The sequence below is a fragment of the Protopterus annectens genome, chromosome 1.part0 (genome assembly GCF_019279795.1).
Source record: "Protopterus annectens isolate FY-2018-M chromosome 1.part0, PAN1.0, whole genome shotgun sequence".
Lineage (NCBI taxonomy): Eukaryota > Metazoa > Chordata > Ceratodontiformes > Protopteridae > Protopterus > Protopterus annectens.
In genome coordinates this window covers 1,158,845,061-1,158,869,957 of record NC_056725.1, presented here as the reverse complement: position 1 = coordinate 1,158,869,957, position 24,897 = coordinate 1,158,845,061, and the positions used below count along the sequence as shown (strand labels likewise).

At 41.8% G+C, this 24,897-nt stretch overlaps 1 protein-coding gene across 4 annotated transcripts in view; it reads left to right on the top strand.

Moving 5' to 3' along the window:
* CEP57L1 (centrosomal protein 57 like 1) overlaps positions 1 to 24,897 on the top strand; it is a 971,979-nt gene that overhangs the window by 44,316 nt on the left and 902,766 nt on the right. For 3 of the 4 annotated variants that reach the window (XM_044065279.1, XM_044065261.1, XM_044065270.1), the window contains exon 2: positions 16,428 to 16,627. In XM_044065279.1, the coding sequence (XP_043921214.1) occupies positions 16,450 to 16,627 (178 nt within the window). In that variant the 5' untranslated portion in view covers positions 16,428 to 16,449. The remainder of the gene's footprint in view (positions 1 to 16,427; positions 16,628 to 24,897) is intronic. The other variant, XM_044065253.1, reaches the window with a different exon arrangement.

Here is a 24,897-nt window from a genome sequence, read left to right as displayed (position 1 = left end):
CCAGAGATGTGAGGTATACACAGTTAAAGTGGCTGTAATTGATGATCTCTCTGTCGCACACTTTGAAAGGCTTGGAGAGAACCTATGACAAAGAAACATAGCTAAAATATTCTGCTGTACTGTTTGGGTTTATTAATTGATTACAGTCAGACATCTGAGGTGTAGACTGTCAGTAAAATAGCTTTAATTAGTGGTTGCACCCAAGTGTTTGAATTGTGTTGCAATGTATGTATCTGCAATGAGTTGAAATATATTATTACTCTGGCTATTATTTTTTTATCACAGTTGCAAACCTGAGGTGTACATAGTCAATGGCTTCTGTGTGCTCGAAGTGCCCTACACTGCATGCATGTGACAGAAATGGTTTGCAAGCCATTACTATGTCTATTGTATATTTATTCACCTGACTGCTCACATCTCATACATGTGATTGTAATCAAGTAGCCTTAAGTGCACATCTCATACATGTGATTGTAATCAAGTAGACTTAAGTGGCTCCATCTGTTCAGGGTGGGATTGTAATGGGATGAACCTTGTGCCTGTGTCAAATGATCTGCTACTCTTGTTGCTATTCAGTAATTTGCTTGCAATCAGAATTATGAAGTGGCTGTAAATGGTAGACACATTTGTAATGGATTTCACTACAGGTGACTGGTAACAACAACCAAACCTACTACTATAATTAATTATTTATGTATGTATGTATTCTTTCATTGGCTCCCAGTTGGACAGCTTGGGTGTCCACAGTCAATAAAGTAACTATAATAGATCATATTTGTGGGGGAATTATAATTGGTTGTAGTGACATCTGATTTTATACATTATGAATACAGTGACTACAAATAATGACTACGATTGTGTATATACATGTACGTATGTGTGTGTCTGTAGCTGAGCTTAGTATTTCATGGCTTTCAAAGCTGTAAAACACTTCATACGGTCACATTCCCACATTTTGGGTAATTGGTAGTACATGGAGCAGGTAAAGCTCTATGCAGTGCAAAGAATTATCTGCAATCATGGGTCTGTTATCGAATTGAAGATTTCTAACTTCGACCATATGGTGTCAGCCATATGGTATTCGAAGTTTGGAAACGTCGAATATGGGGGGGAGGGAAAGATGTTAAAGCAGGGGGGCAAGCCACCCTTCACCCACCACACCCCCGCACTTTAAATATACCATCTACGAGATTGCACTACAGTGCAGTAAAGGGAAGTCTTCCCTTTACTGCATTATAGTGCGGTCTCGTTATGTTTAAAGAGTGGCGGGTGTGGGGGGCTTGCCCCCCTGCCTACAACCCTTTAGTTCAGGGTTTAGTGTGTTTTTTTTTTTTTTTCCTGTATTGAGTTTTCTAACTTCAACCATATGGTGTTGGCCATATGGTGTTTGAAGTTAAAAATCTTCGATTAGATAATCTAGATCCGCAATCATAACTGTTTAGTTTTTCCACAGGTATCAAAATTTTCTTGTCTGCCTTTCATTGCTCTGCCATTTAGATGAATTTATTGACCTCCATGTCGCAAACACACAAGATGGTTATAGCTTGGAATCCAGTCATAATCCTTCATGTTAAGTAATAGTAAAATGAAATTTAACAAATGCACAATCTTGGACAGAAAAAGCTAACCAACTTAACTATTTATTTATCTTGCAACCAGCTATACATTTTTCATTATGTACGCACTCACTGCAAATTTCAAAAATGTGCCCTTCATGTAGGACACGTATATCTAGTAAAGTTGGACTTACTATATCCTTGAATTCAGTGCTTTTGAATTTACAGGCCTTGCTAGATGGTGGTTCATTAGATATAACTATGGCTTGTCTTAAAATAAACAAAAGGTTAAGTATGTCCAACAATAACTAAAAGGAAGAAAATAGATGAATGCACTGGGTAAATGAAACTGTAAGTCTGGTTGGGAGTAGGACAGGCAGCAACTTGGCTAAAAGAACACATTTGGCTGAAAATCAAGATTGTGGAAGAAAATATTTAAGTTTTTCTCCTGTTTCCCCAGTTTCCTCTGAGAATGTGATAATGGGTTAGTTTTGTCTTCAACTATCTAATTCCAAGCTGTAGTGTTTTAATGAACTACTAGCTGCTGTGTAGGTAACTTCCATCTCTATGGATGGTAAAACAAGTCTTAGCATATGATTAAGTTTTACAGAGTGATATGGTGCAGTCAACAGCAATATGTGTACAAGTTCAAAAGACTGTGAAATACTTCCCTTGCTCTGTTAAATATTTGTGTCTAAGCATTGCAAGAAGAAATTTTATTCTGTGCAGTAAAAAATAACATTAAAATAAACTATGTACATTTAAGTGCACACTAGAATAGATTCAAATGCTCTGCTAATTAGAGGGTACTTCAGAGATGTCCTGAAGGGAGCCTCTGCATGCCCAAATCACGGAATGTACTGGTTCCAAAGGACTGTGGCAAGGTAGACTGTCCTTTCCAAAGTTTACTAGAGTCTTCGAACAGCCAACAGTCCATGCACTGAAGACCCAAGGGACCTAGCCAGAGCATAAGGAACCAGTAGCTCTTTCAAGTAAATAGGAACCTAGTTGTAAATGGCTAATTTGGTAAGAAAAGCAACATTTAAAAATGATGAGCTAAAATCTGACAACCAATATGGTTTCCACAGTAAAGGTGTTCTATATATGGGCAGGACAAGTCAGCATTTGTGCTGCTAAATTTGGCATCCATTGTAATTATGCTAATTCACTATGCAGCATCCCAAGGTAAAGGGACTGCAGTAGTCTTAAGCGAAATGATACCCGTGCATGAATCAGATGTTCCAATGAGGTCTAATGCCTTGGTCTGTAGTAAAATGGAATACAATGTAGCTGTGTGATGGGCACCCTACAGGTCCATTTAGAAGATATCCTGGGATATTGTCTATGCTGTTGATGGTGTCTTTGGCCTTGGAGCATTGAGAGCCTGTTCCATAGTGGTATTAGAGGGAGTTGTATTTGATGGTATTTCCTGAGGGGAGGTTAAGTGTGTGTGAGAGAGAGAGAGAGAGAGAGAGAGAGAGATAATGTTAGAGTTGAATTTGTTGGCCAGTAGGTTTGTTGTAGCTTATGGCTGTTTTTAATTTCTTCAAGTATTTGAGTTTCTAATACCATGATGAGAATGGACCCCATTCCTAAGTCAAAGTATGATTAAAGTTCATGAAATTAGTATTGTTCACTGTGTTAGCCAGAAGTGCTCTTCGCAGTTAATCCACAGATGTTAAGTTGTCAATCTTGCCTTCATTCTTGCTGGATGGGTTCGGAGCCGATCCTCGGCTCCGACTCTGCCAATACTAAAGCTAGAGAGCTAATTCCACCGGCTCGAGGCTCCCCTATATCCCACAATGCTAGGCGGTAACTACCCAGATCTCGTTTGCCGCTATAGCTGACGAGGTGCTTTTCTACCGGCTCAGGCAGGTGAGTTAGACTTTTACCTTATTAGGTACTTCGTAAACCCCCTTTTTTGTTGTGATACCATAACTTTTTAGTTTAATTAAATATTTAGATAAATCGACCCCTGTTTGTCGAGTCTTTTTTCCCCTTTCTTCACTTGTCTTGTAGGCCTTCGGCCCCTACCCTTCCCCCCGTCCATTAGTGACTAAACTAGTTCTTTTCTGTTAAGGGCTAGTGTGTGTGTGTGTTTGTGGCTTGCTTTAGCCTTAATAATTTAATTTAATATTTTTTTCTGTAAAGGGTGTGTCTGTAGTGTGTTTGTGTTGTGTCAGGCACTCCTTTTTACAGTGTCAAAAGACAAGGTCTCAGGCTTCAAGAAGTGTGACTCGTGCTGTCAGAAAATGTCTCTGACAGATGGTCACACTTCTTGTGTGTATTGCCTGGGGCCTTTGCACCTGCAGGACTCTTGTGCTGTTTGTCATGGGTTTAGCCCTAGAGTCCTGCAGGAACGCAAGAATAAACTGATCTTGCGGGGCTTATTAAAGCCTGAAGGCCCCCCGATATGTCAGGGAAGCCTTCCAAAACTTCCAAACAGTCTGCTCCGATTCCAGAGTCGACTGCTGGAAAGACTAAGTCGGCTTCGACATCGGCTCCGGCTGGAGCCGATGTTTCTAAGCCTCCTACTGTTACCTCGGCTCCGGCTGGAGCCGAGGCTGATAAAACTCCATCGGCTCTGATACTTTTATCGGAGCCACAGTCTAGGAAGAGGTCCAGATCCCCCTCTATCGGCTCCGTGCATTCGGCGCCAGGATCCCCTCTTCTTTCGGAACGAAGCCATAAAACTCATTCCTCACGGTCTTCCAGGTTATCTGACCATGATTTGCAAAGGGTAGTGAGTAGACTTCTCAAGTCCGAGGCACTGGCCCAAATGCTGCATAGCCCGACTCACCAGTCAGTGGCAATTTCCGTTCCCCAATGCATTCCTCCTCGGACTTCTTTGAGTTCGGAGCCAGGGCTTGTCGGAGCCATGACTGTCGGTGCGTCGGATCCGATACCTTCCATTTCGGCTCCGTCGTCTGCTCTGATCTCCTCCTTGGAGGGATCTTGGCGCCGGGCTTCCCTCGGCTCCGAGGGGTGAGTGGCATCGGACCCTTGTCCGACCCCGCTCTCCCTCTCGGGGCTTCGGCGTTGGTGAGTTCGGCTCCGACATCGGCTTCGGAGCCGTCCCTGTCGGTGCCGGGGGAGGTCCTTGTCTCTTCGGAGCGGGGGCCTCTGGCCTCGCCTGACAAGGGTGCCTTCGAGGTCATGCGGAGCATGCTAGAACCAGGTTCTGCCCCACAGTCAGCTCCTTCAGCCCCTCCATCTACAGTGCCTGCGGTGATTTCTACTCACCCCCTTGTCTTAGACTGCAGAGAGCCAACTCCTCAAGTTTCCCCATTGGGAATTTCCTCCTCTTCCGAGGCCTCTCCTGACCCTGCAGGAGATCCCCCAAGGAAGAGGCAGTGCAAGAGGAAGCACATTGACTCCCCTGAGTCTGTCACCTCTGACACTGACTTAGAGGAATCCGAAGGTTCCCCTCGATCCCCCTCTGAGGATGTCTCCTTTGCTGACATCCTTGAGATCCTGAAACAGAGGGGGAACTGGCCAGCCCTTAACCCTTCGGAGGATGAGTCAGTGTATCTTGAGGCGTTTGGCTCTCTCCCTTCTACCTCCTGGGTGTTCCCTCCCTTTGACCCCCTTATGGAAGTGGTGGCAAGGAAGGCTTGGATGGCTCCTGACTCAGTGGAACCCACCCCGAGGAGACCATCTAAATTTATTACTGCCCCCAGAGATAAAGATTTTTTATCCAAAGGTGTCCCTGTTGATGCCATGGTGGTAGCTGTGGCCACTAAGAAGGAGTTAGCTGATCCTTCGGTTCCTGTCCATCCTCCTAATAAGGAATCTAGGACCATGGACAGGTACGGCAAGCGGATGTTCTCATCAGCGACCTTTTCAATGCAGTCGCTGAACTACTTATGCCACTTCACTCGTCTCCAGAGAGATTTACTCAAGGATATGGGTGAACTGATAAAGGATCCTACAGCCGAGGGGTTCAAAGACACAATGAACTCCCAGTTGGCAACCCTGAATTCCATCGTTAACTCCTCCATGCGGCTGGTCTCATATGCAGCAGATGGGGCGAGTAGAGCCGCAGGCACAGGTGTTGCCTTATGACGTCACGCCTGGATGCGGCTATGCAACTTTGCGGACCCTTTCAAGGCGTCCTTCACTAATTCTCCCTTTGGATCATCCTTGTTTGGTCCACAGGTGAAGGATACATTGACCAGGTGCGAGGTAGAAGGTAAGACTCTCTCTGCTGTAGGAGTCCGTTTTTCTACCCCTTCTAGACCGTATCCCAAAGGTCAAAGGGGAGGAAAGATGTGGTTCCGCAAACAATCCCAGGGAGTCTCATCTGACGCACAAGGCTGATTCCCCTCTAGAGGCAGAGGGGGGAATAATAATAGACGCCGCCCTAGAGGCAGAGGAGGTCCGCAAAACCAGGGTAGCAGAGAAATTTTCTCTGACAAACCCTTTCAGCATCCCTGAGGGGCTGCCCGGCTGTCCACCTTTGGAGGCAGTTGGGGGAAGGTTATCCCTGTACCCAAAAGCCTGGCTTTCCCTTACTCAAGACAAATGGGTACAGTCGATCCTATCCGAGGGTTACAAAATTCCCCTTTATTCACATCCCAACCCAACCCAAAAGATCCCTTCCAGATGTTCCACCCGGTCTAAGGGAACAAGCAGCATTAGAAATTTCAAAGCTGCTATCAAAAAGAGCTATCCAATCAGTCCCGGCAGACCAGCAAGGATCCGGAATCTACTCCAAATTCTTTTTGGTACCAAAGAATACAGGGGACTGGAGACCCATACTGGATCTCGGCTACTTAAACAAGTATGTCAGGAAAACAAAATTCTGGATGGTCACGTTACAGTCCATTCTACCCTTCTTGGGTCAGGACAATTGGATGTGCTCGATTAGATCTTCAGGACACGTACTACCACATCAAAATGAACAGACACTCCAGGAGATATCTCCGCTTCAGGCTGGGAGCCAGTCACTACCAGTTCAGGGCCCTGCCCTTTGGTCTCACTACAGCCCCCAGTGTGTTCACCAAATGCATGGTAGTGGTCGCGGCTCACTTGAGACGTCAAGGTTTCCAGGTGTTTCCATATTTGGACGACTGGCTCCTTACCGCCACCACCAGACATCAGCTTCTTCTATCCAGGGACTTCACCATCCAATCTTGCCAAGCTCTAGGCATTTCGATAAATTTCGAAAAATCTGCCTTGTCAATCTATTACCTTTATAGGCGCCACCTTAGACACACTCAATCTTTTAGCCAGACTCACAGAGCAGAGAGTGTCAGACATTCGGAACCAAGTTTCCCTTCTCTTACAATGCAACAAAGTCAAAGCCAGACTAGTTTTGAAGGTACTAGGACTCATGGCAGCAGCTATTCCCCTTCTCCCCTTAGCTCGCTTTCACATGAGGATCCTCCAATGGATGCTGTTTACTCGATGGTCCTTTCAACAGCTCCCGATGTCCCATACCATATTGATAACTCAATCATGCAAGAATAAACTGTCTTGGTGGATCACATCACCTCTACTTCTCCGAGGAAGACCCTTCACTCCCCTCCCCCCCCCCCCTCAGTCGCCACGTTGACAACAGACACCTCCCTGATCGGGTGGGGGGGGCATTATCAGGGCAGGACAGTCCAGGGCACGTGGCAACCTTTCGAGTGCCACTTGCACATAAACGTCTTAGAGATGAGAGCAGTGCTTTTAGCGTTGCAAGCCCTTCATGACTCTCTTCCCACTGGGACTATTGCAATTCAAACGGACAACATGTCCGTAGTGTGGTACATCAACAAACAAGGCGGAACCAGATCATACCCTTTATGTCGAGAGGCACTCAGACTTTGGCAATGGGCGATCTCTTCTCAGCATTTTCTGATAGCAACGCACATTCCCGGGAAATCCAACGTTATTGCAGACAAATTGAGCAGAGCAATTCTCATGCCCCACGAGTGGTCTCTAAAGAAATCAGTTCTAGAAGAAGTATTCCTAAGATGGGGCCAGCCTTGCTGCGATCTTTTTGCTACTCCCCAAAACAGCAAGTGTCACGACTTCTTCACTCTCTTCCCGTTACCAGGCCATCCCACCAGAGACGCTGTAGTCCACGATTGGCCCCGGGGACTTCTATATGCCTTTCCCCCCTTTCCACTGATATCTCAACTAATTCAGAAAGCCATCGCCTTGAGAGTGACAATGATCCTCATTGCCCCTTACTGGCCTCGACAGATATGGTTTCCCTTTCTTCATCGTTACCTTTTGGAGCAGCCTTGGCATCTGGACCCAGTACCAGATCTGATAACCCACCAATCGGGTCAGCTGCACCAATCTCTGCCTTCTCTAAACCTCACAGCGTGGTTTATCCGATTTCAACCTTAGCCAGGCTTCCCTCAATATCTCGCTTGGTCCGAGATATCTTGATAGCCTCTCAAATCTTCTACCCGGAAGATTTATAGTAGCAAATGGAAATGCTTTTCTTTTTGGGCAACATCAAAAAACATAGATCCCTTTACTGCACCTATCCAGTCTATTCTAGACTTTCTAGCAGAACTCTTTCATTTAGGATCTTCTGCATCTACCATTAGAGTTCAATTGGCTGCCATATCAAATTTTCATGTTGGTGTTTCAGAGTCTAGCATCATGGCTCACAAACTCTGTAAAGCCTTTTTAAGGGGCGTATTTCTTCTCAAACCTCCAATCAAAGATCCCCCGCCTCAATGGGATTTGAACTTGGTTCTGGCATCTTTAATTCTTCCCCCCTTCGAACCGGCGGCTTCATGTTCTCTGAAGTTGCTTTCTTGGAAGACACTTTTTCTGGTAGCTATAACTTCAGCGAGAAGGGTGTCTGAACTCCATGCTCTGTGCAGTCATCCTCCTTACTTAGTGTTTCACAAAGACAGGGTATCCCTCTGTACTAATACATCCTTTTTGCCTAAAGTTTCATCTCAAATAAACCTAAACCAAATTATTGATCTCCCCGTCTTTTTTCCCTAACTATTCAAACAGGTCGGAACAAAAGCTACATTTTTTGGATGTTCATCGCCAACTTAGATATTACTTAAACAGGACTAAACAATTCAGGAAATCTAATCAATTGTTTCTGTCATATGCAGAAGGGAAATTGGGCCTTCCAGTTACTAAAGTATCCCTCTCTAGATGGCTCACCTCTACAATTACCTTCATCTATGAGATCAGACATCAAAAACTACCCTCAAGACCTAGAGCTCATTCAACTAGGGCATTAGCTACATCCGTAGCTTTTCAGGATAGGCTGCCAATAGATTCCATTTGTGCAGCAGCCACCTGGGTTTCTCCTCATACATTCATTTCACATTACAAATTGGACACGGTTTCCAGAAGCCGTGCCAATTTTGGTTCCACTGTTCTCAAGAGTCTGTTCCGATAGGCCACCCGGGATAAGGTGCTAGGGACGCGGTCCCATCCAGCAAGAATGAAGGGGAGATTGACAACTTAACATTAAGAAGTTATGTACCGACCATAACGTTCCATGTTAGTTGTCTTCTTCTCGCCTTCTTTCTTGTGTCCCACGCTCCTTCCCCCAAGCCTGGACAGACCGACAGGAATTCAGTTTGTGTTATTCTTCTGGAAGTTGTCATTCCCACACGTTCTTCCACCTCTTTTAGCCTTACTGAGGTCTGCCATACTTTTACGCAGATTGTTTTGAGGTGGGTTTTCCCTACTCCATTCTATGGAGACTAGGATTGCTTGGTATAGCTATCAAACGAGATCTGAGTAGTTACCGCATAGCATTGTGGGATATAGGGGAGCCTCGAGCCGGTGGAATTGGCTCTCGAGCTTTAGTATTGGCCGAGTCGGAGCCAAGGATCGGCTCCGAACCCATCCAGCAAGAAAGAAGGCGAGAAGACCACTAACATGGAACGTTATGGTAGGTACATAACTTCTTATTTTAAATCCTCCACAAAAAATACATTTTGCTGTTTTCTAGGAGCCAAATTGTAGCCATGACCTAACCTGTGACATCTTAATGGGTTAAGGATAAGACAAAAGAGCAGCAGTGACAGTCACCCTGGAATAGCCTCCTTTGAATTTTTATCCCTGGAGTAATAATTTGTCCTTTTATCATGGCTTAATTGCAAAGTGGTTTGCCACTGTTTCATGGTTGCTGTAATGTAATCAATTGCTACAGGGTTTATCTTGTACATTTTTTAAGCACTCTCTTATGCATGAATGTGGGATACTGTCAGATGTTTTTTTGTAGTTTATCCATGCCATACTTGGATTCTTCCCCCTTTCACAGTTCTCCATTATTACTTTAACAATAAATGATACTTTGTTCATATGGCTTTTTTTTTGTTACCCTAATGATCCTTTGTTCCATTTGACTGTCTTTTGTTGCCCTTTAGTTCTATTGCCGTGATTGAGTTTTCTTCTAAATGACTACTGTGATTGCATCGATTCCACTGTGTATTTTATATGTTGTCAGAAGGCAAGTTATTGTTCCATAGAGTGAACATACACGCTATCCTAAGTAGTATATTTTTATTTATTTATTTTTGCTGTTAACTAGGTTTGTCTGTTCTGGGTGCACATATAAATAGTTCTTACTTGCAGCTAAATCTTCATGTAACTATTTTAATATTTTATCCAGGAGTTAGGTGCTGCATCAAGGCCTGTTTTTTTTTCTGTTTAGGAGCTTTTCTTAACTTTGTTTGTCTCTCTCTGGTCATTACTTCATCCCATTTCATAGCCTGAACATTTTGAAATTGGTCTTTTATTACTACTTCTATCTATTTAGCATATTTATTTTCCACAGGATCTTCACTGATATTTCTCCAAAATGAATCGGTTTCTTCTTTTTGGCGGTGCTTTGATTCCTTTTTTTTCCCCAATTCTCTCTAAAACATTTCTGGGTCTTCAATAAATTGTTTTGTACTGTTCCTTTATATTTATCTGCATATCTTCTAAGTTTTTCTGCCTATGCTGATATTTTTAGTTTGTTTGCAACGGTGCATGGATACTGATGTGTTTTGATACTGTGCATTGCGTGTATTAAGTCTGTCTTTCTGAGACTTTGTGTTGATCTGTTCCCTCTTCTATACTTTTCTAACAAAGACACTTCTCTTAATTGCTTTATAGTTTTTGTTCGATATGTCCATGATTGCATTTGATTTCTCCTCCTCCTTTCCCTTACTCTCCTGTGTTTTTTATTAATTTAGCTACACAGTAATTTACTTCTGTTCTATCACATGAATCTCTATAAACGGTCCTAATTACTGTGTTCATTTGTTTTGTCAAACTTCTAACTTTTTGGGGTTTTATTGACTTTCATTGACCTTAATATGTCTGTCCATCTGTGTTGAAGCAAACAACTCTCTTCTGTTAGCTTGTTTTCTACTAAACTGAGGGCCCATTTTTTTGTTCTCCATTTTCTGCGGGCATTCTGTAGAAAGTTCTGTACCATCTTCCTGTGACGCATTCTCTTCAGTTTCATCCTGTGTCATCTGTTGCAAACTGTGTAATCTGTTTCTCTATCACTGTTCATTATTGACTGCTTCAGAGTTGCCACAGTTACCTTTTCCTTCCCTTGCTGTCCAGCTTTAAGTTTATAATGGTATCCTGTGGAAGGCTCCAAATATCTTCATATGGCAACTGACCAGTTGCTTCCTGTTCCACTGATTTTCTCTTTAATTTGGATGTCTATTGGTATAGTCTGCTGTGGTGCTTTAGATTTTCTGCACTGAATCCTTCACTTCACGGGTACCCCATGACCTCAGTTTCTATTTCTTTAACTTTTCCATTACTAATCTTTTTTTCTACTTTTCCCTCTTGTCTTCTTTTTTGTATTTTAAAGTTTTGCATGTCTGGATTCCTTTGCCTGTATTTCTCTCCAAATATCTTTGGTGCTACTGTTTTTTTGTATTGATAGTTTTAATTTTAATTTCTCTTTTGCATAAATATTGCACCATATTATTTTTTTTTTCTTTTCCATGTCCATATTTGTTCTTCAGATGTCTCTATCTTCCTGTTTCTCCTTACTTTGGGGACTTGTTCTATCATGCTGTGATGTAACCTGTTAGATCTTCTGCACCAAATCCTTCACTCTCCAGGCATTCCATAATTTCAACTTCTATTTTAACTTCTTTTCTACATTCCCTCTTTGTGATTTTTTTTTTTTTTTTATTGTGAAATTTTCCATATCTGGATGCCTTTGCTTGTATTTCTCCAAATATTTATTTATTTTACATTTGTTTACCGGGAAAGTCCGACTGGAACGAGGTCCATTTACAGGGGAGGCCCGAGGAGAAAAGCTCCACATCAAACAATTTTGTACAGTGGTGTGTATATATACAATCAAAATATATATAAAACAATAGTTTTCTCTAAGCAAGCTTAATTTTCACATAGTAGACCCTGGATGTCAGTATTTGGGAGAAAAAAACACATTGACTGATGCAATCAAAAGAGACATCTCAAGACATAATTAGCAAATAGTAGGCCCTTTATGGAAATATTTGAATACTGTATAATAGTGATAGTAAGCAGTGAAGAGAGGAGGGTAGCAAGAATTGGAGGAGAGCAGGAAAGCATTTATGTGATGCAAAGACAGAGCCAGGACTGCAAGAGGTGTGACTGAGTGACTTTTTGAACAGTGAGCTAGATGGTGCTGAAGCAATATTTTGGGGAGATTATTCCATTCCCTAGCGATGGTATGTGAGATAAGAGCTTTCCCTACAGTATTATTGGCTTTGGATATACAGAGCAGGGTTTTGTTAGGTGAGCATAGAGTGCGGTTCGCTGAATATTTTTAGGGCTGGAGTTTTGTGGGGGGTTCTTTAGTATATTGAAGGTGAGCACTAGTTGCTGGTAACTAATTTAGTTGAGAGTTCTAACCACTGTAGCTCATTTAGGGCAAGACAGTGAGGACTTCTAAAAGTGGAGTTATTGGCGAATTTTGCAATGTTTATGATGATTATTGTAACATGATTCTAGTTTCTCTAGGTCTGTTTTCCTGATGTGAATTAGGATTGGTGATGCATACATTAGGGTAGACAAGAGGTGGGTTTGGGCTAGGGTGATTCGTGCTTGGTCTGATAGGAACTGTTTGTGTTTGTATAAAGTTCCTAATTTTTTATGGTTTGAGAGAGCAAAAAGATTCTTGGGTAAGCTTTTGAAGAGTGGTTATGGATGGGGCTGAACAGATGAGGGTTGTCGATCTGCATAGTGTATAAGTGATGCATGCAGGGTGGAGGTATGTAGTTTGTTGGTGAAAAACGGCGAATAGTAGAGGACCCAGTATTGATCCTTGGGGAACGCCTATAGTAGTTGATAGTAGAGGTGATAGTACACCTTGCCATCTGACCAGAGAGAGTTTTTGAATTGGGAAGTAGCGACGGGGGGGCAAAGGATATGGTGGATAGATTGTCTAAAATTAGGTTATACTAGACCATGTCAAATGCTTTAGATAGATCTAAGAATACGGCTGATATGAAGTTGTTGTTGTTTCCAAGTTAGTTAACCTTGTTGGTAAAGGAGAGAAGAGCAGTAGTTGTACTATGGTTTGGGCAGAAGCCATGCTGTGTGAGGGAGAGGAGATTGTGAGGTTAGACGTGCATCACCTGGGTATGAATAAATTTCTCCAAGAGCTTGGAAAGGGGTTGATAGGATAGCAATGGGTCGGTAGTTTGATAGTTCATAGGAGTTGCCGCCTTTGTGTAGGGGAATAATATATGACACTTTCCATTGTTGGGGGGATGTACGCTTCTTGTATGAAGCGGTTTTATAAGAATTGAGACAGGTTAGGCTAGGGACTCTGCAGTTAATTTTAGGAAATTAGTGGGTAGAACATCTGCTGCGAGAGTGGTGGGTTTTAGTTTTGAGAGTAGTTTTGGAGGTTGGTACAGGTGAGCTTGTAAAGGAAGGTGTTGTTGTGATCTATAGTTGGGGTGAATATAGTTACTGTTGGATAGCTGGGTAGATAATGGGAGAATAGATTCTGTGAAGTGATGGTTAAATTAATTCAGTTTGGGAAAGACAATATAGCATACCTAGATGTAAACCTAATCAAAGACTATATAAATAGCTGCTATTCAGCAACTATGTACAGGAAAGAAATGTATTCAGATACATTCCTACATTTCAGTAGTTGTCATTCCCTTCACCAAACTGTGAGGAAGGGACAACTAGTAGGAGCAGCAAGGATGGAAACTAAGGATGTTGAATTTGTCACTGAATGTAAAAAACTAAAAATAAAAAACTAAAAATGTTTTCCAGCAGGGGTTATCCCAATTATTTATTGAATCAGCTGCTGGAAGAGGTCCAGGACAAAAGATCAAAGGGTTTTTATCAACCAATATTGGACAGGAAAAACATACCAGAAAACACTGTGATAGAATTGAACATTGATTCAGATATGAACAACTTTGTCCAGGGTAGTCTGATTACACCTTTCAGTTCAGATGGATATGTGATCATGGGCATCATTAATGAGAATTGGGATGTTATCAGGAATAACCCAACCATGAGGTCTAGAATTCAAGGCCCACCCAGATTAGTCTTCAAGCGAGGTCAAAATTTGAAAAACATCTTTAAATCTAAAAATGCAATACCAAAGTGTGGAAATAGTACTGGCATGTTTTAAATGTAATATGTGCCATTACTGTTATTATATGATAACTGGGTCATCATTTACCATCAGGAACAGGGAATATAAGATCAAACCTAAGCTAAACTGTCAGATATAGCCCAATGCCATCAATGTCTGGCATTCTTCATAGGAAAGGCCGACAGTTTAGAGAGAGAGTTTATGAACACCTGTACCAAATAAAGAAGGGGAACTCAAAGAATGCCTTGAGTAGACATAGACAAGATCAGGTGGACCACACTTTAAGTACAAGGCAATAGATAGCGTTATCCCTGATGAGAGAGGGGGCCCAGAATCTCTTTATTTGGAAAGATTGGAATTGATTTGGCAGCTCAGGACAAAAGCTTGTTTTTACTCCAGGTTAAATGAAATTTATTCCATTACATGTACATTAAAATTTAAAAAATATCGCTGAGGTAACAAATGTAAGCACAAGGGTAGGTTACAATTGATTATTTAGTGCCCAGCAGCAATTAGTAAAACATTGTGTGCTTACATATGCAAGGGAATTATTTAGCCATAATTTGTGAGCTCCCGTTTGACCTAGGGGGGATTATTAGAGGTAGTATAAGACTGATGTTCAGATTTATGGTTGTAGTTATATTGTATTAATTTATTTTACAAGTAATTTAGTGCATTGGTATGTATAAAGGCTTTTATTTACAAAAGCCAGATCGACTGTGGTTATAGTATTCATTATTAATTGTTTAACAGGGTAGGATGTTTTAATCGGTTATTTTAATAGAATATTGAATACAAAGATACACACACATATATATTGTAATGCACTGTAATATGCACATACACTTACATCAACTTTTTCTAATGGCATGAATTTTTTAAAGAATTTAAGAATATGTGATGTAAATATATTGTGAAGGTAGGCATGTACTTCTATGATTTCTTATAAGTGCTAATTTAGTTTGGTTAAAAACACAGTTAATCCATGGAGAGCATATTGTTTTAGCAACTGGTTAATGAGTAATGGGTAGCCTTCATTCATTGGTTGGCGGAGCAATGCTCAGAATGTGGACTGTATTTAAATGTTCATATTTTGTTTTTACCTGATGAAGTCTCATCACTGGTAGGACAAAAAGCACTTAAGTCTTAAGTACGTATTTATTTGACGCCATTGGAGTGGACTTTACATTCTTCTGTAGGCGTGTTGGATTTGTTTGCCATCTTATTTTCCTGGTCGAACATTTAGAAGGTACAAGTCAGATAGCATGAAAAGTACAACACAGAACAACGATTCCTTGATGTATGGGAAGCAAGCATTTTGTGGAAGAATATATAATAATGGAGAAGTTATTAAAGTCAGAATTGTGAAGTACCTAGAAGTACTTTACTTTGAAACGGGTGAACAAAATCAAAATTTAGGAAGGGGGGACTAAAATGTTATGATGCTCGGCAATATGTTTGTTATAAGAAAGGGCTTTGATATTCTAAAATACAAACTGCTATTGAGACTCCAGCTGAGTCTGTCCATCTTCAACCCCTTTTTTCCATCCATCCGTCCATCTTCAGCTCTTTTTTTTCCATTTTGCAAATGGGTTTGGGGTGTCACTTCAACAGTGGCAATCCTCTCAAAACAAGGTTTGCACTGCTGGGTGGCTTGTCCAGACTCCACCTGAGTATTGTGTGTATATTGGAGACCTCATTCCACAAGACTGAGAATGACAAGTAAAGATGGAGTTTGAAATTGAAGCAATGTTAACAGAAACCAAACGTGTTTAATGTTATACACCTAGAATAAAAGAGCAAGGAGAGGATGTGCTGAAACTTATAATTGCTCGGGGGAGACAATACTGCAGATAATAGTGTGTTCACAAAAGGGGGGGGTGCATTTGATGCTAACAAAACGGGGGGGGGGGGTGCATTTGATGCTAAAAAGGAAAGGTCCCTGGTGAGCCGGATGTGTTCAAGACTGTGTTGAAAATAAGGTACAGATGCTGGACAACAGTGGCATGATTGTTTGCTTTTGACTAATTATAGCAGACATTTTATCCAGTTGGAAGCAAAATGGAGAAGGTGATGGAAGACTGAGAGCAGTAGACTTCCCAAAGTCTGTATTTAAATACTATTTTATTTGTGCAGCATTTAAATTTCATCGTAATGAGCAGTAACTTGTAGAATTAACCTTCTGTGAACAAATTCACAAGAGTAATGAATGTCAAGCATGCTATGTTTTACAAAATACACGTTTACAAAATAAGCATAATGCATTTTCTGTAACCATTTTCACTGTAAACCGTTTACTCTGTCTAATTTCCATTTGTTAGTGTCATCGCCTGATGTAGTACCATGAACACTAGTTTTGCAGCAAAAAGTTTAATAGCAAGTTTCTGTGACTCTCCCAAAGGAATGCCAAATTCCACAGTTTCTGAACTGAGGAAACAATCCTCCTCCAAAACCACAGAAGTCTGTTCAAGGAAGGTTTCACTTGCTTCATCTGGGTTTCCTATTGCTCCAAATGGCCAAGGTAAGCAGTTTTGTATAATTTTAATGAAAGTTTTCCCTAAAGAATGCTGTAAGCCTACTGTTAAGGGGCTATTGGGATTTCATTTTGTATGCTAATGAAATATGAAGCCAATATGTCACTGCTATAGTAGTGATGAAATCCTTCTTTGTTGCGCAACTTGTAAACAAAGGTATGGCATCTAGGTCCAAGGAAGTCTATTGTTCCACTGTATTCAGCCTTCATCAGACCTATTATTGAGTACAGTGCCTCCTTTAGTATGTACCTAACCAGGTATATCCAACAAATTTAACCCCCAGAGAGGTTCCTCACTAAAAGAATAACCGGGCATAAGTAAAATATCCTGTGCAGTCCACCTCAATGTCCTATCCCTGAATTCTGTCTTCTGCAGGCTGTTGAGAGGAGCTCTATGCCTGGCATATATAACATTGTCACTCCCCACTCTGATGGACCTCCTGCATATCCACAAAACAAACAGCACCAGAATTACCTGTTCTAAAGACTGGAGAGACAGGAATGTATCCCAGAGACTGTCTCTGGAGCAAGGAGTTCCTCCCTAACCAGTTCGTGTAATTTGGACGATTGGATGGGAAACAGGAAATTCATCACTAGCTTGGCACCTGTGTCTCTAATGGACAATAGGCAACCTCTAAATGGTTCATCTTCCAGGCCCCTGCTTGTAAATGTTTAATCTCCCAAACCCCTATTTACACTTATCAAGGGTACCAGAACTTGTCAGATTTGGGATGCCTTCTCACAGATACGGACGCATTTTAGGGTCCCAGTCTTCCTACTAACCTGATTAGGTAAGTAACCTTGGCCCTGTGGTGCTCCCATTAAGTTAAAATTCCTGAACTGTTATTCCTCAATAGTAAATGAGATGCAAATCAAAGAGAAATGGGATTGGTTGCTGCATAATATATTTAGGAATAATCCCACCTCTTCAGACTCCCCTAGCAGGAGTCTTTTTATTGCTTTCTTTACATCACAAATTCTTATTACTGGTTGTATTCTGTGCAAAATGGCTTTTAAACATCACTTATTGAGTTGTTGAACAGAGTTATGCATGTGTGTGGCCATACCTCTCAACTGTCCCTCATTTTGACTTGAATGTTGGCTCTGTCCCTCTTAATCCCTCCTAAAACTGGTGATTTGGAGAAAATGTAGTGATTTACACTTAATGAATAAGGACAATAATTACAGTTATGGACTTATGTTTATCCATTTATATTTATATTTACTTATTCTGCATTGGCTTTAAGTTAATAGTACTAATATTTTAAAAGTATCCCTGATTATTGCTGTATTTGTCCCTGACTGCTTAATGGATTTGCTTAATGGATTTGTGTGTGTGTGTGTCAAGAAATTTACTTTAGTCCACAAAAAGAGTAATTACACTCCAGAATTGGAAAGAGTTTTTAAATATTTTTCTCATGTAAGTAAGTGCTTTTAAACTTCAGCATAGTTCAGTATTTTGCTCTACTTGCTCTCTAAAGCACTAACAGCAGCTGCAACAGAACAGCCTCCAAGCCTTTTCCCATTTTAAAAAGCTGTAGTACATTTTACACTGTCACATGGGTTAGTGAAATGCCAACAGCACTTAAAGCTGATTCATGGGCAGGATTAACACTTTTTTTTGCTGTGGTTTAAACATTTCACTTGAGTTAGGTGTAGCTATATGTCTGTCTTGATAAGAATATAAAACTAAATCTTTGTCTAATTACTGTATCTACTGTGGTGGTGGTGGCGCTGCGGTAGCGTTGTCGCCTCACAGTAAGACGTCCTGTTCGATTCTCAGCTAGAGCATCTTCTGTGTGGAGACATGCGTGACTGGGCATTCCTTCGTTGAAGGTTGTGTGTCAGGGCTGGCAACTCGGCATGTAAAAATCTACTGCCAATCATTAGCGGACCGGAGTTCTGCTGTGGCGATCCCTAACTGGGAAAAAGCCAAAAGAAACAACAACAACTTGCATCCTGCAGTTAGAGCAAGAATCTGTGAGTCGTGAGTCATTTATTTCTGTTTTAAATGTAAGCTGTGGAATTTTGTCATAATGGTCTAACAGCTTAGCTTAGAAGCATGCAGTCTGCGGTCTTATTTTCTGTGTAGTTCTTATGATTTTTGTTTTTTCTGAACGTTTGCATTTTCACAAGCCTGATTTACAATGTTTCATAAAGTAACTTTTCCAAGAAAATGCTACTAAGCTTGAGTGCACAGTTGGTGAAACAGACTGAATGCTGCTGAACTTCTAAATGTGCATTTGTGGGAAGTTGGTTTACAGGTGATTTATTTTGATTTACAAGTATGTTTGATGAATTTTAACTTTTTATTTCTATATTTTGGTATCACAATTTCATTTAAATAGAACCCTGGCCCTGTGGCAGAGGGGATAAAGCCCTGCCTGCTATCCAGGTGACCTGTGCTTGACCAGCAGTGGTGCTGGCTAGACCTGACAGGAGAGGATGGGAGTTTGAGTTGCTTGGCACTGGATTGCCTATCCTATGGATGGGGCTGCCTAGGCTCACTGCAGCAGCAGTAAGAGCCTGGTGAGCTCTACACTGTAAGCATTATACACATGTCCAAGCCAGTAGTTGCTGAAGTTCCACAGGTAGGAAACCGGCAGCCTGGGTACTGAAAGCTTCAGTACTTTCTTGCCGCACATGGAGAGCTCTTCTTTTACAGGCTTCAGAGAACTGGCAGTATGTCTTTTCACTGTTAGGCAGATATGTTCCCTATGGGGAAAATATTTTCTTTTATATTGTGGAATAATTTCTGAGAAACTGTTTTTCTGAGATAAATATTTTGATGTGTGCTGTGAAGCAGTGCAGTCTGATAGAAGCAGTGCGGTCTGATAGACTGTTTATATGCTGTTTTTTTACCTTTACTATTGTAATAAACACTTGTGGTTTTGTTGGACTTGTTACATTTTATTAGGGGTAATTGTGTTGCAAGACTGTGTGTTTTCTTTGTGAACACTGCTTTGACAACTTGATCTGGTGTGTTCAATTTTCATTCTATCCTCAACCATTGGGTTCAGATCTGACTCTGCCATTGCTAAAGCTTGTGGCAACCAAATCTCTCGAGCTTCTCCCTTACCCACAATGCACCATCCCCAATTTCCCCAGATCTTGTTTGCCACTTCTAGCTAACAGACATAGTCTACCATCTCTTACTTTAAGTAAAGTTTATATATTTTTCTCTGTTTTCCTATAAACATTGAATTAGTATCCTTTTTTTTTTTTGACTTAATCTCCTCCTTTACGTAGTTTCTGTAAATTTTCTGTAATTGCCTTTTCCGTTCTTGGTACTTCCCAGAATCTATCGTTACTATCCCCTCTCCCTTATGACCTTGTCGTAGCGGTTTGCTTACCATTGTTGGCATTTCCCTTACCCTGTCTTGATTGCTAGTTTTAAAAAAAAAAAAATGTCTGTCATACTTGTATTTCCTTTCCGTAATATTGCTGATATCGTGGTGGTGGTTGTTCATAGTGTTCATTATGGCTGATAAAGCAGCATGTTTTAAAAAAAGATGTGGGCATGAACTGCCAGTTTTGGATGTCCACACTCTGTGTTTTATTGTTTGGGCCCTCTTCATTTGCAAGAGGATTGCTCAATATACTGTGGCTCAAATCCTTGCACTCTTATTGAGCATAAAAACTAATATTAAAAGGACTCATTCCTTCATCATTTTGAGAAGCTATGTCATAGACACCTAAACCAAAGTCCTCTAAATCTTCTTCAAGAACTTCTTTGTCTGACTCTTCAAAAAATAAAGCTCAAAAGGACCTGGTCTCGACCCCGGATCCAGAAAAATTAAGACTACAGGAGCCGACTGATATTTCAGATTCTGCAAAACCTTAGCAGACTGACTCAACATTATCAGATCTGACCCTTACAAAACCTGATCAGAGGAAAGTAAACGGTATCCGGTCTGACCCCAATAGAAATCATGGTAGTCCCTGTACTTTCACACACCAGATACTCTCCATCTTTGGATCCAGTCCTTGAAAGGCTTCCATCGCCCTTCTTAGAAAGACCGAAGTCACCATCTATATATTCCACTCACTCTTCAAAAGCCTCACAGAAGATGTGGAGAGAGTGGTGAGGAAGCTCTATCGGTGTAGGGGCAGATTTGTTTTCCATCGGGTTCTGCCCTTACAGAACAACACCTTCCTTTCAAATTCCTCCTCTTAACACCTTCTGTTGAGTTGGAGTCCCAGGATCCTAGCCATCCAGATCAGTCAGTCTCGGAGCTGAGGATTTCCATATCCTCTGATCTGGAGAGCTCTTGGAGCCAAAGTCTGCCTATAGGATCCAGACTGCAACATTTGACTCCGAAGTTTTCTGGGCTGTCTTTGCTCTTTGGACCCTCGGCACTGGACAGCTTGGCTCTGGGTTTCACCTTGGGGGTATTGCCATCGGAGCGGGGAGTGTGACTGTTCAGAAGGTTGTCTTCTCTGAACCTCTCTTCTGCTCCTTCCAGCTCTAACTTCAAGGCTGCAAAGAGAGCTGCTCTACCTTCAAGGCTGCAGAGAGAGCTGCCTCAGCAGATCTGACAGCCTTCCCCATCCGATCCTAGACATTCTACTGTGTTGCAGCATCAAGAGCCTCGTTGCCTTTTTGCACAACGGCATCCAGTACCAAAGACCCAGGTTCCCTTTCTGGGAATTTGATTTCCTCTTCAGATCCACAGAGCATCCCACTGAGGAGGTGCCCAGGAATAGGACATGCAAGAGTAAGCACTTAAACTCCTTACAGGAGTCCATCACTGAAGACACTGATTTCAATAAAGGTGAAAGGTCCCCACAGTCCTCAACTGAAGATGTCATTTGGAGACATCCTAGAAATTCTTAAGCAGAGAGGTTGCTGGACCCCCTCCATCCAACCCTATGTCCGAGGAATCTGTTCTCCTGGAAGCCTTTGGTATTGGACCCTCTACCTCCTGGGTGACCCCACCCACTGATGAGCTTGTTGATATAGTCTCTTAGCAGGTGTGGAAGGAACCCAGCAGCATAGAACCAATACATCCAAGACCAGATAGGAAAATGGCACCACCTGCGGACAGAAAGTTTTGTTGGCAAAGGGGCTCCAGTTGATGCCACGGTCGTAGCAGCGGCCATATGGAAACTAGTACCAGCTCGCCTCAGACTGCAGGGATTCCGGGTGTTTCCCTACCTGGACAACTGACTCTACTGCTGTGACCAGGCATCACCTCATATGCACAAGAGACCAGGGTCTCCAGACTTGGACTGTTCTGGGGATAACCATAAATTACTACAAATCACAGCTACAGTCGACTCTGGCATCGGAGTTTATAGGAGCGGTTCTCAATACAAAATCTCCATTGTTTCTCTTTCACCTCGCAGAGTTCAGACAAGAAGGTCTACAGCCGTAAAGATTATGAGCATTACAATTTCAGCCTGGCTAATCCTTCAGACTTTGAGCTTGATGGCTGCAGCAATGACCTTGGTTCCAGTAGCCAAATTTTACTTGATACTTCAGTGGGTGCTAATGGCTCAATGGTCAAGCCTGTGTCGGTCAATGTCGTACCAGATAAGAATCCCTCAGGCATGCAAAAGATCTAAATTGGTGGATCCAATCTGACCAAGTGCCTCAGGACCATCCCTTCACACGCCAACAACCCAAGGCTGTAGTGACCATGGATACTTCCCAGATCGGGGGGTAATAATTATCTGGGAAAGACAGTCCCAGGGCACCTGGTTCCCCAAAGAGAACAATTTCCACATAAATGTTCTGGAGATGAGAGCAGTGCTGTTACCATTGCAGGCATTTCAAGATTCTCTTCCTTTGGGACAGTTGCAATTCAGACTGACATGTCAGTTGTATAGTACATCAGCAGACAAGGGAGAACCAAATCCTACCAGTTGTGTCGAGCTTTTCGGGGTCTGACAGTGGGTGACTCTTCCATCTGCTTTCTTTTAGCAGCACAAATACTGGGGAAATCCAGTGTGATAGCAGACAAACTGAGTAGGTGTAATCTTCTTCCTCATGAATGCTCCCTCAACAAAATAGTGATGGGTATAATTTTCCATCAGTGGGGTCAGCCTTGCTGTGATTTTTGCTTCTCCCCTAAACAAAAAGAGCAGCAACTGCTTTGCCCTAACTTCCCCACAGGTGAAGACACCAAAGAATGCTCTACTTCACGATTGGTCCCCCGGTCTTCTCTGTGCTTATCCACCAATTCCATTAATCCCAAAATTTCTACAGAAAGCTGCCAGGTCGAAGAGCACAGTAATCCTCATTGCACCCTATTGACCTCGACATTTTGGTTTCCCTTCCTCTGGCCTCCCTTGGTTCAACCGCCATGGAACCTAGATCTGACTCCAGACCTCCTGTCTCACCTGACAGGCATGAAGCATCCAGACATGGTAAACCTCAAGCTGACTATTTGGCTTCTCCAAATCCATTAATAGACAGACCAGACAATCCTCTCTTCACCTGTTTGCCGTGCACTTTACTCTCAAACATTAGAAAGATAAATTCCATCAAATGGAAAAGGTTTGTTTGTTTGGGCACAGAAATACAACCTTTACCCCTTTTTACAACTGTCAGTGATTTCTAATTACAACACTGGATTCAGTGGCTCCTCCATAGCTTCTCAAAAGTTGTGCAAGGCCTTCTTAAAAGTTACTGTTCTCCTAAGGCCTCTCTTTAACGATCTCACCCCTCCATGAGGTTTGAATCTGATGCTGCAGTCTCTCACTGAATCCCTGTTTGAACCAACAGCTACATGTGACCTTGAGTATCTAACATGGAAGACAATTTTCTTGGTTGCCATAACTTCCACGAGAAGAATTTCTGAGATCCAAGCATTATCCTCTAAACCTCTATACTTACTTTTTCCACACATGTAGAGTGACCTTGTGTACTAGCCTGTCCTTTCTGCCGAAGGTGATGTCAGAATCCAAACTTAATCAGGCCATTAATTTGCCAAAATTCTTTCCTAAGTTTACCAACAAAGGCAAATGTATCTTGCATTTGCTGTCTGTTCAGACAGTTGCCCTTCTACTTGCATAACACAAAGAATATATGAAAAACTGACCAATTGTTTCATTCTGTGAACCAGCTTTGGGAAAACAAGTTAGTAGTTACATGTCAAAGTGGTTGACAAACTGCATTTTCTTTGTTTATGCTAAACTTGCATTTACTCTTCCATGATCCTTAAAAGGCACATTCCACTAGATCTATAGCTACTTCCACAGTCTTCCAATCAAAAAATGTCCATGGATGATTTTTGTGAAGCAGATACTTGGGCTACTCCCCATACATTTTCACTCATTACAAGTTAGATATAGTCTCCAGAGGTAGGGCATCATTTGGTTCAATGGTGCTCAGGAATATCCTTCCTTGAGTCCCCCCAGGAAAACCGATAGGGACTCTGTCCCAGTGGTTGTGGATAGAATGAAAATTGACAACATAATATGGATAGAATGAAAATTGACAACATAAGATAAAGAAGCTATGTACTCACCATAATGTTACATCTGTGTTGTCCATCTTCATTCTTCCTCTGCTCCCCTCCCACCAAACCGCTCTGCAGACTTCTGGAGGAACACGTGTTTACAGAGTATCTTGTATACTTATTTTTATATGACTTCCAGTTATGTTTTTTCCATAAACTTCTTTTCATCTTTTACGTTCTACTAAAGCAGCAAACACAATCTGTGGTAATTGGGAGTGGTGCATTGTGGATAATGATACGCTAAAGAGATTTGGTTGTCACAATCTTTAGCAACAGCCAAGTTAGAGCCAATGGATTGAATCCGAACACAATGGTTTGAGTAAGAATGAAAGTGGGACAACACATGTAACGTTATGGTGAGTTATAGTGAGTACATAACTTTATCTACATGTTCCAGCTGGGTTAAAAGGGACTTTGGCTTTTTCAACAGAAACTTGGAACAGCTTACTGGTTCCACAGTTGTACCTCCCTCCACTCCCAAAAATAGAAAAACTTTGCAAAGAGCCTTTGCCAATACTGCATTGCTCAGTCTATGCCTTCTGTGCTGTGGCCATTACTGGTTCCTCGGACCATTTCCTTTTTTTTTTTTTTTCCCCCTCTGGATCACTGTCATGGCGCCACATCAGCCATGTCTTCTGCAGTTGTTCAAGTACTTTTAGTGGGCATGGGAGAGCCTTTCTTGTTGGTATTGCAGCATTGCATGCCTGCATAGCTGGGTTAGGAGACCTGCTCCACAAAACAAACTAGCATCAAGAAAGTAAAAAATCTTTAGTCCAAAACAACAAAGCTTTT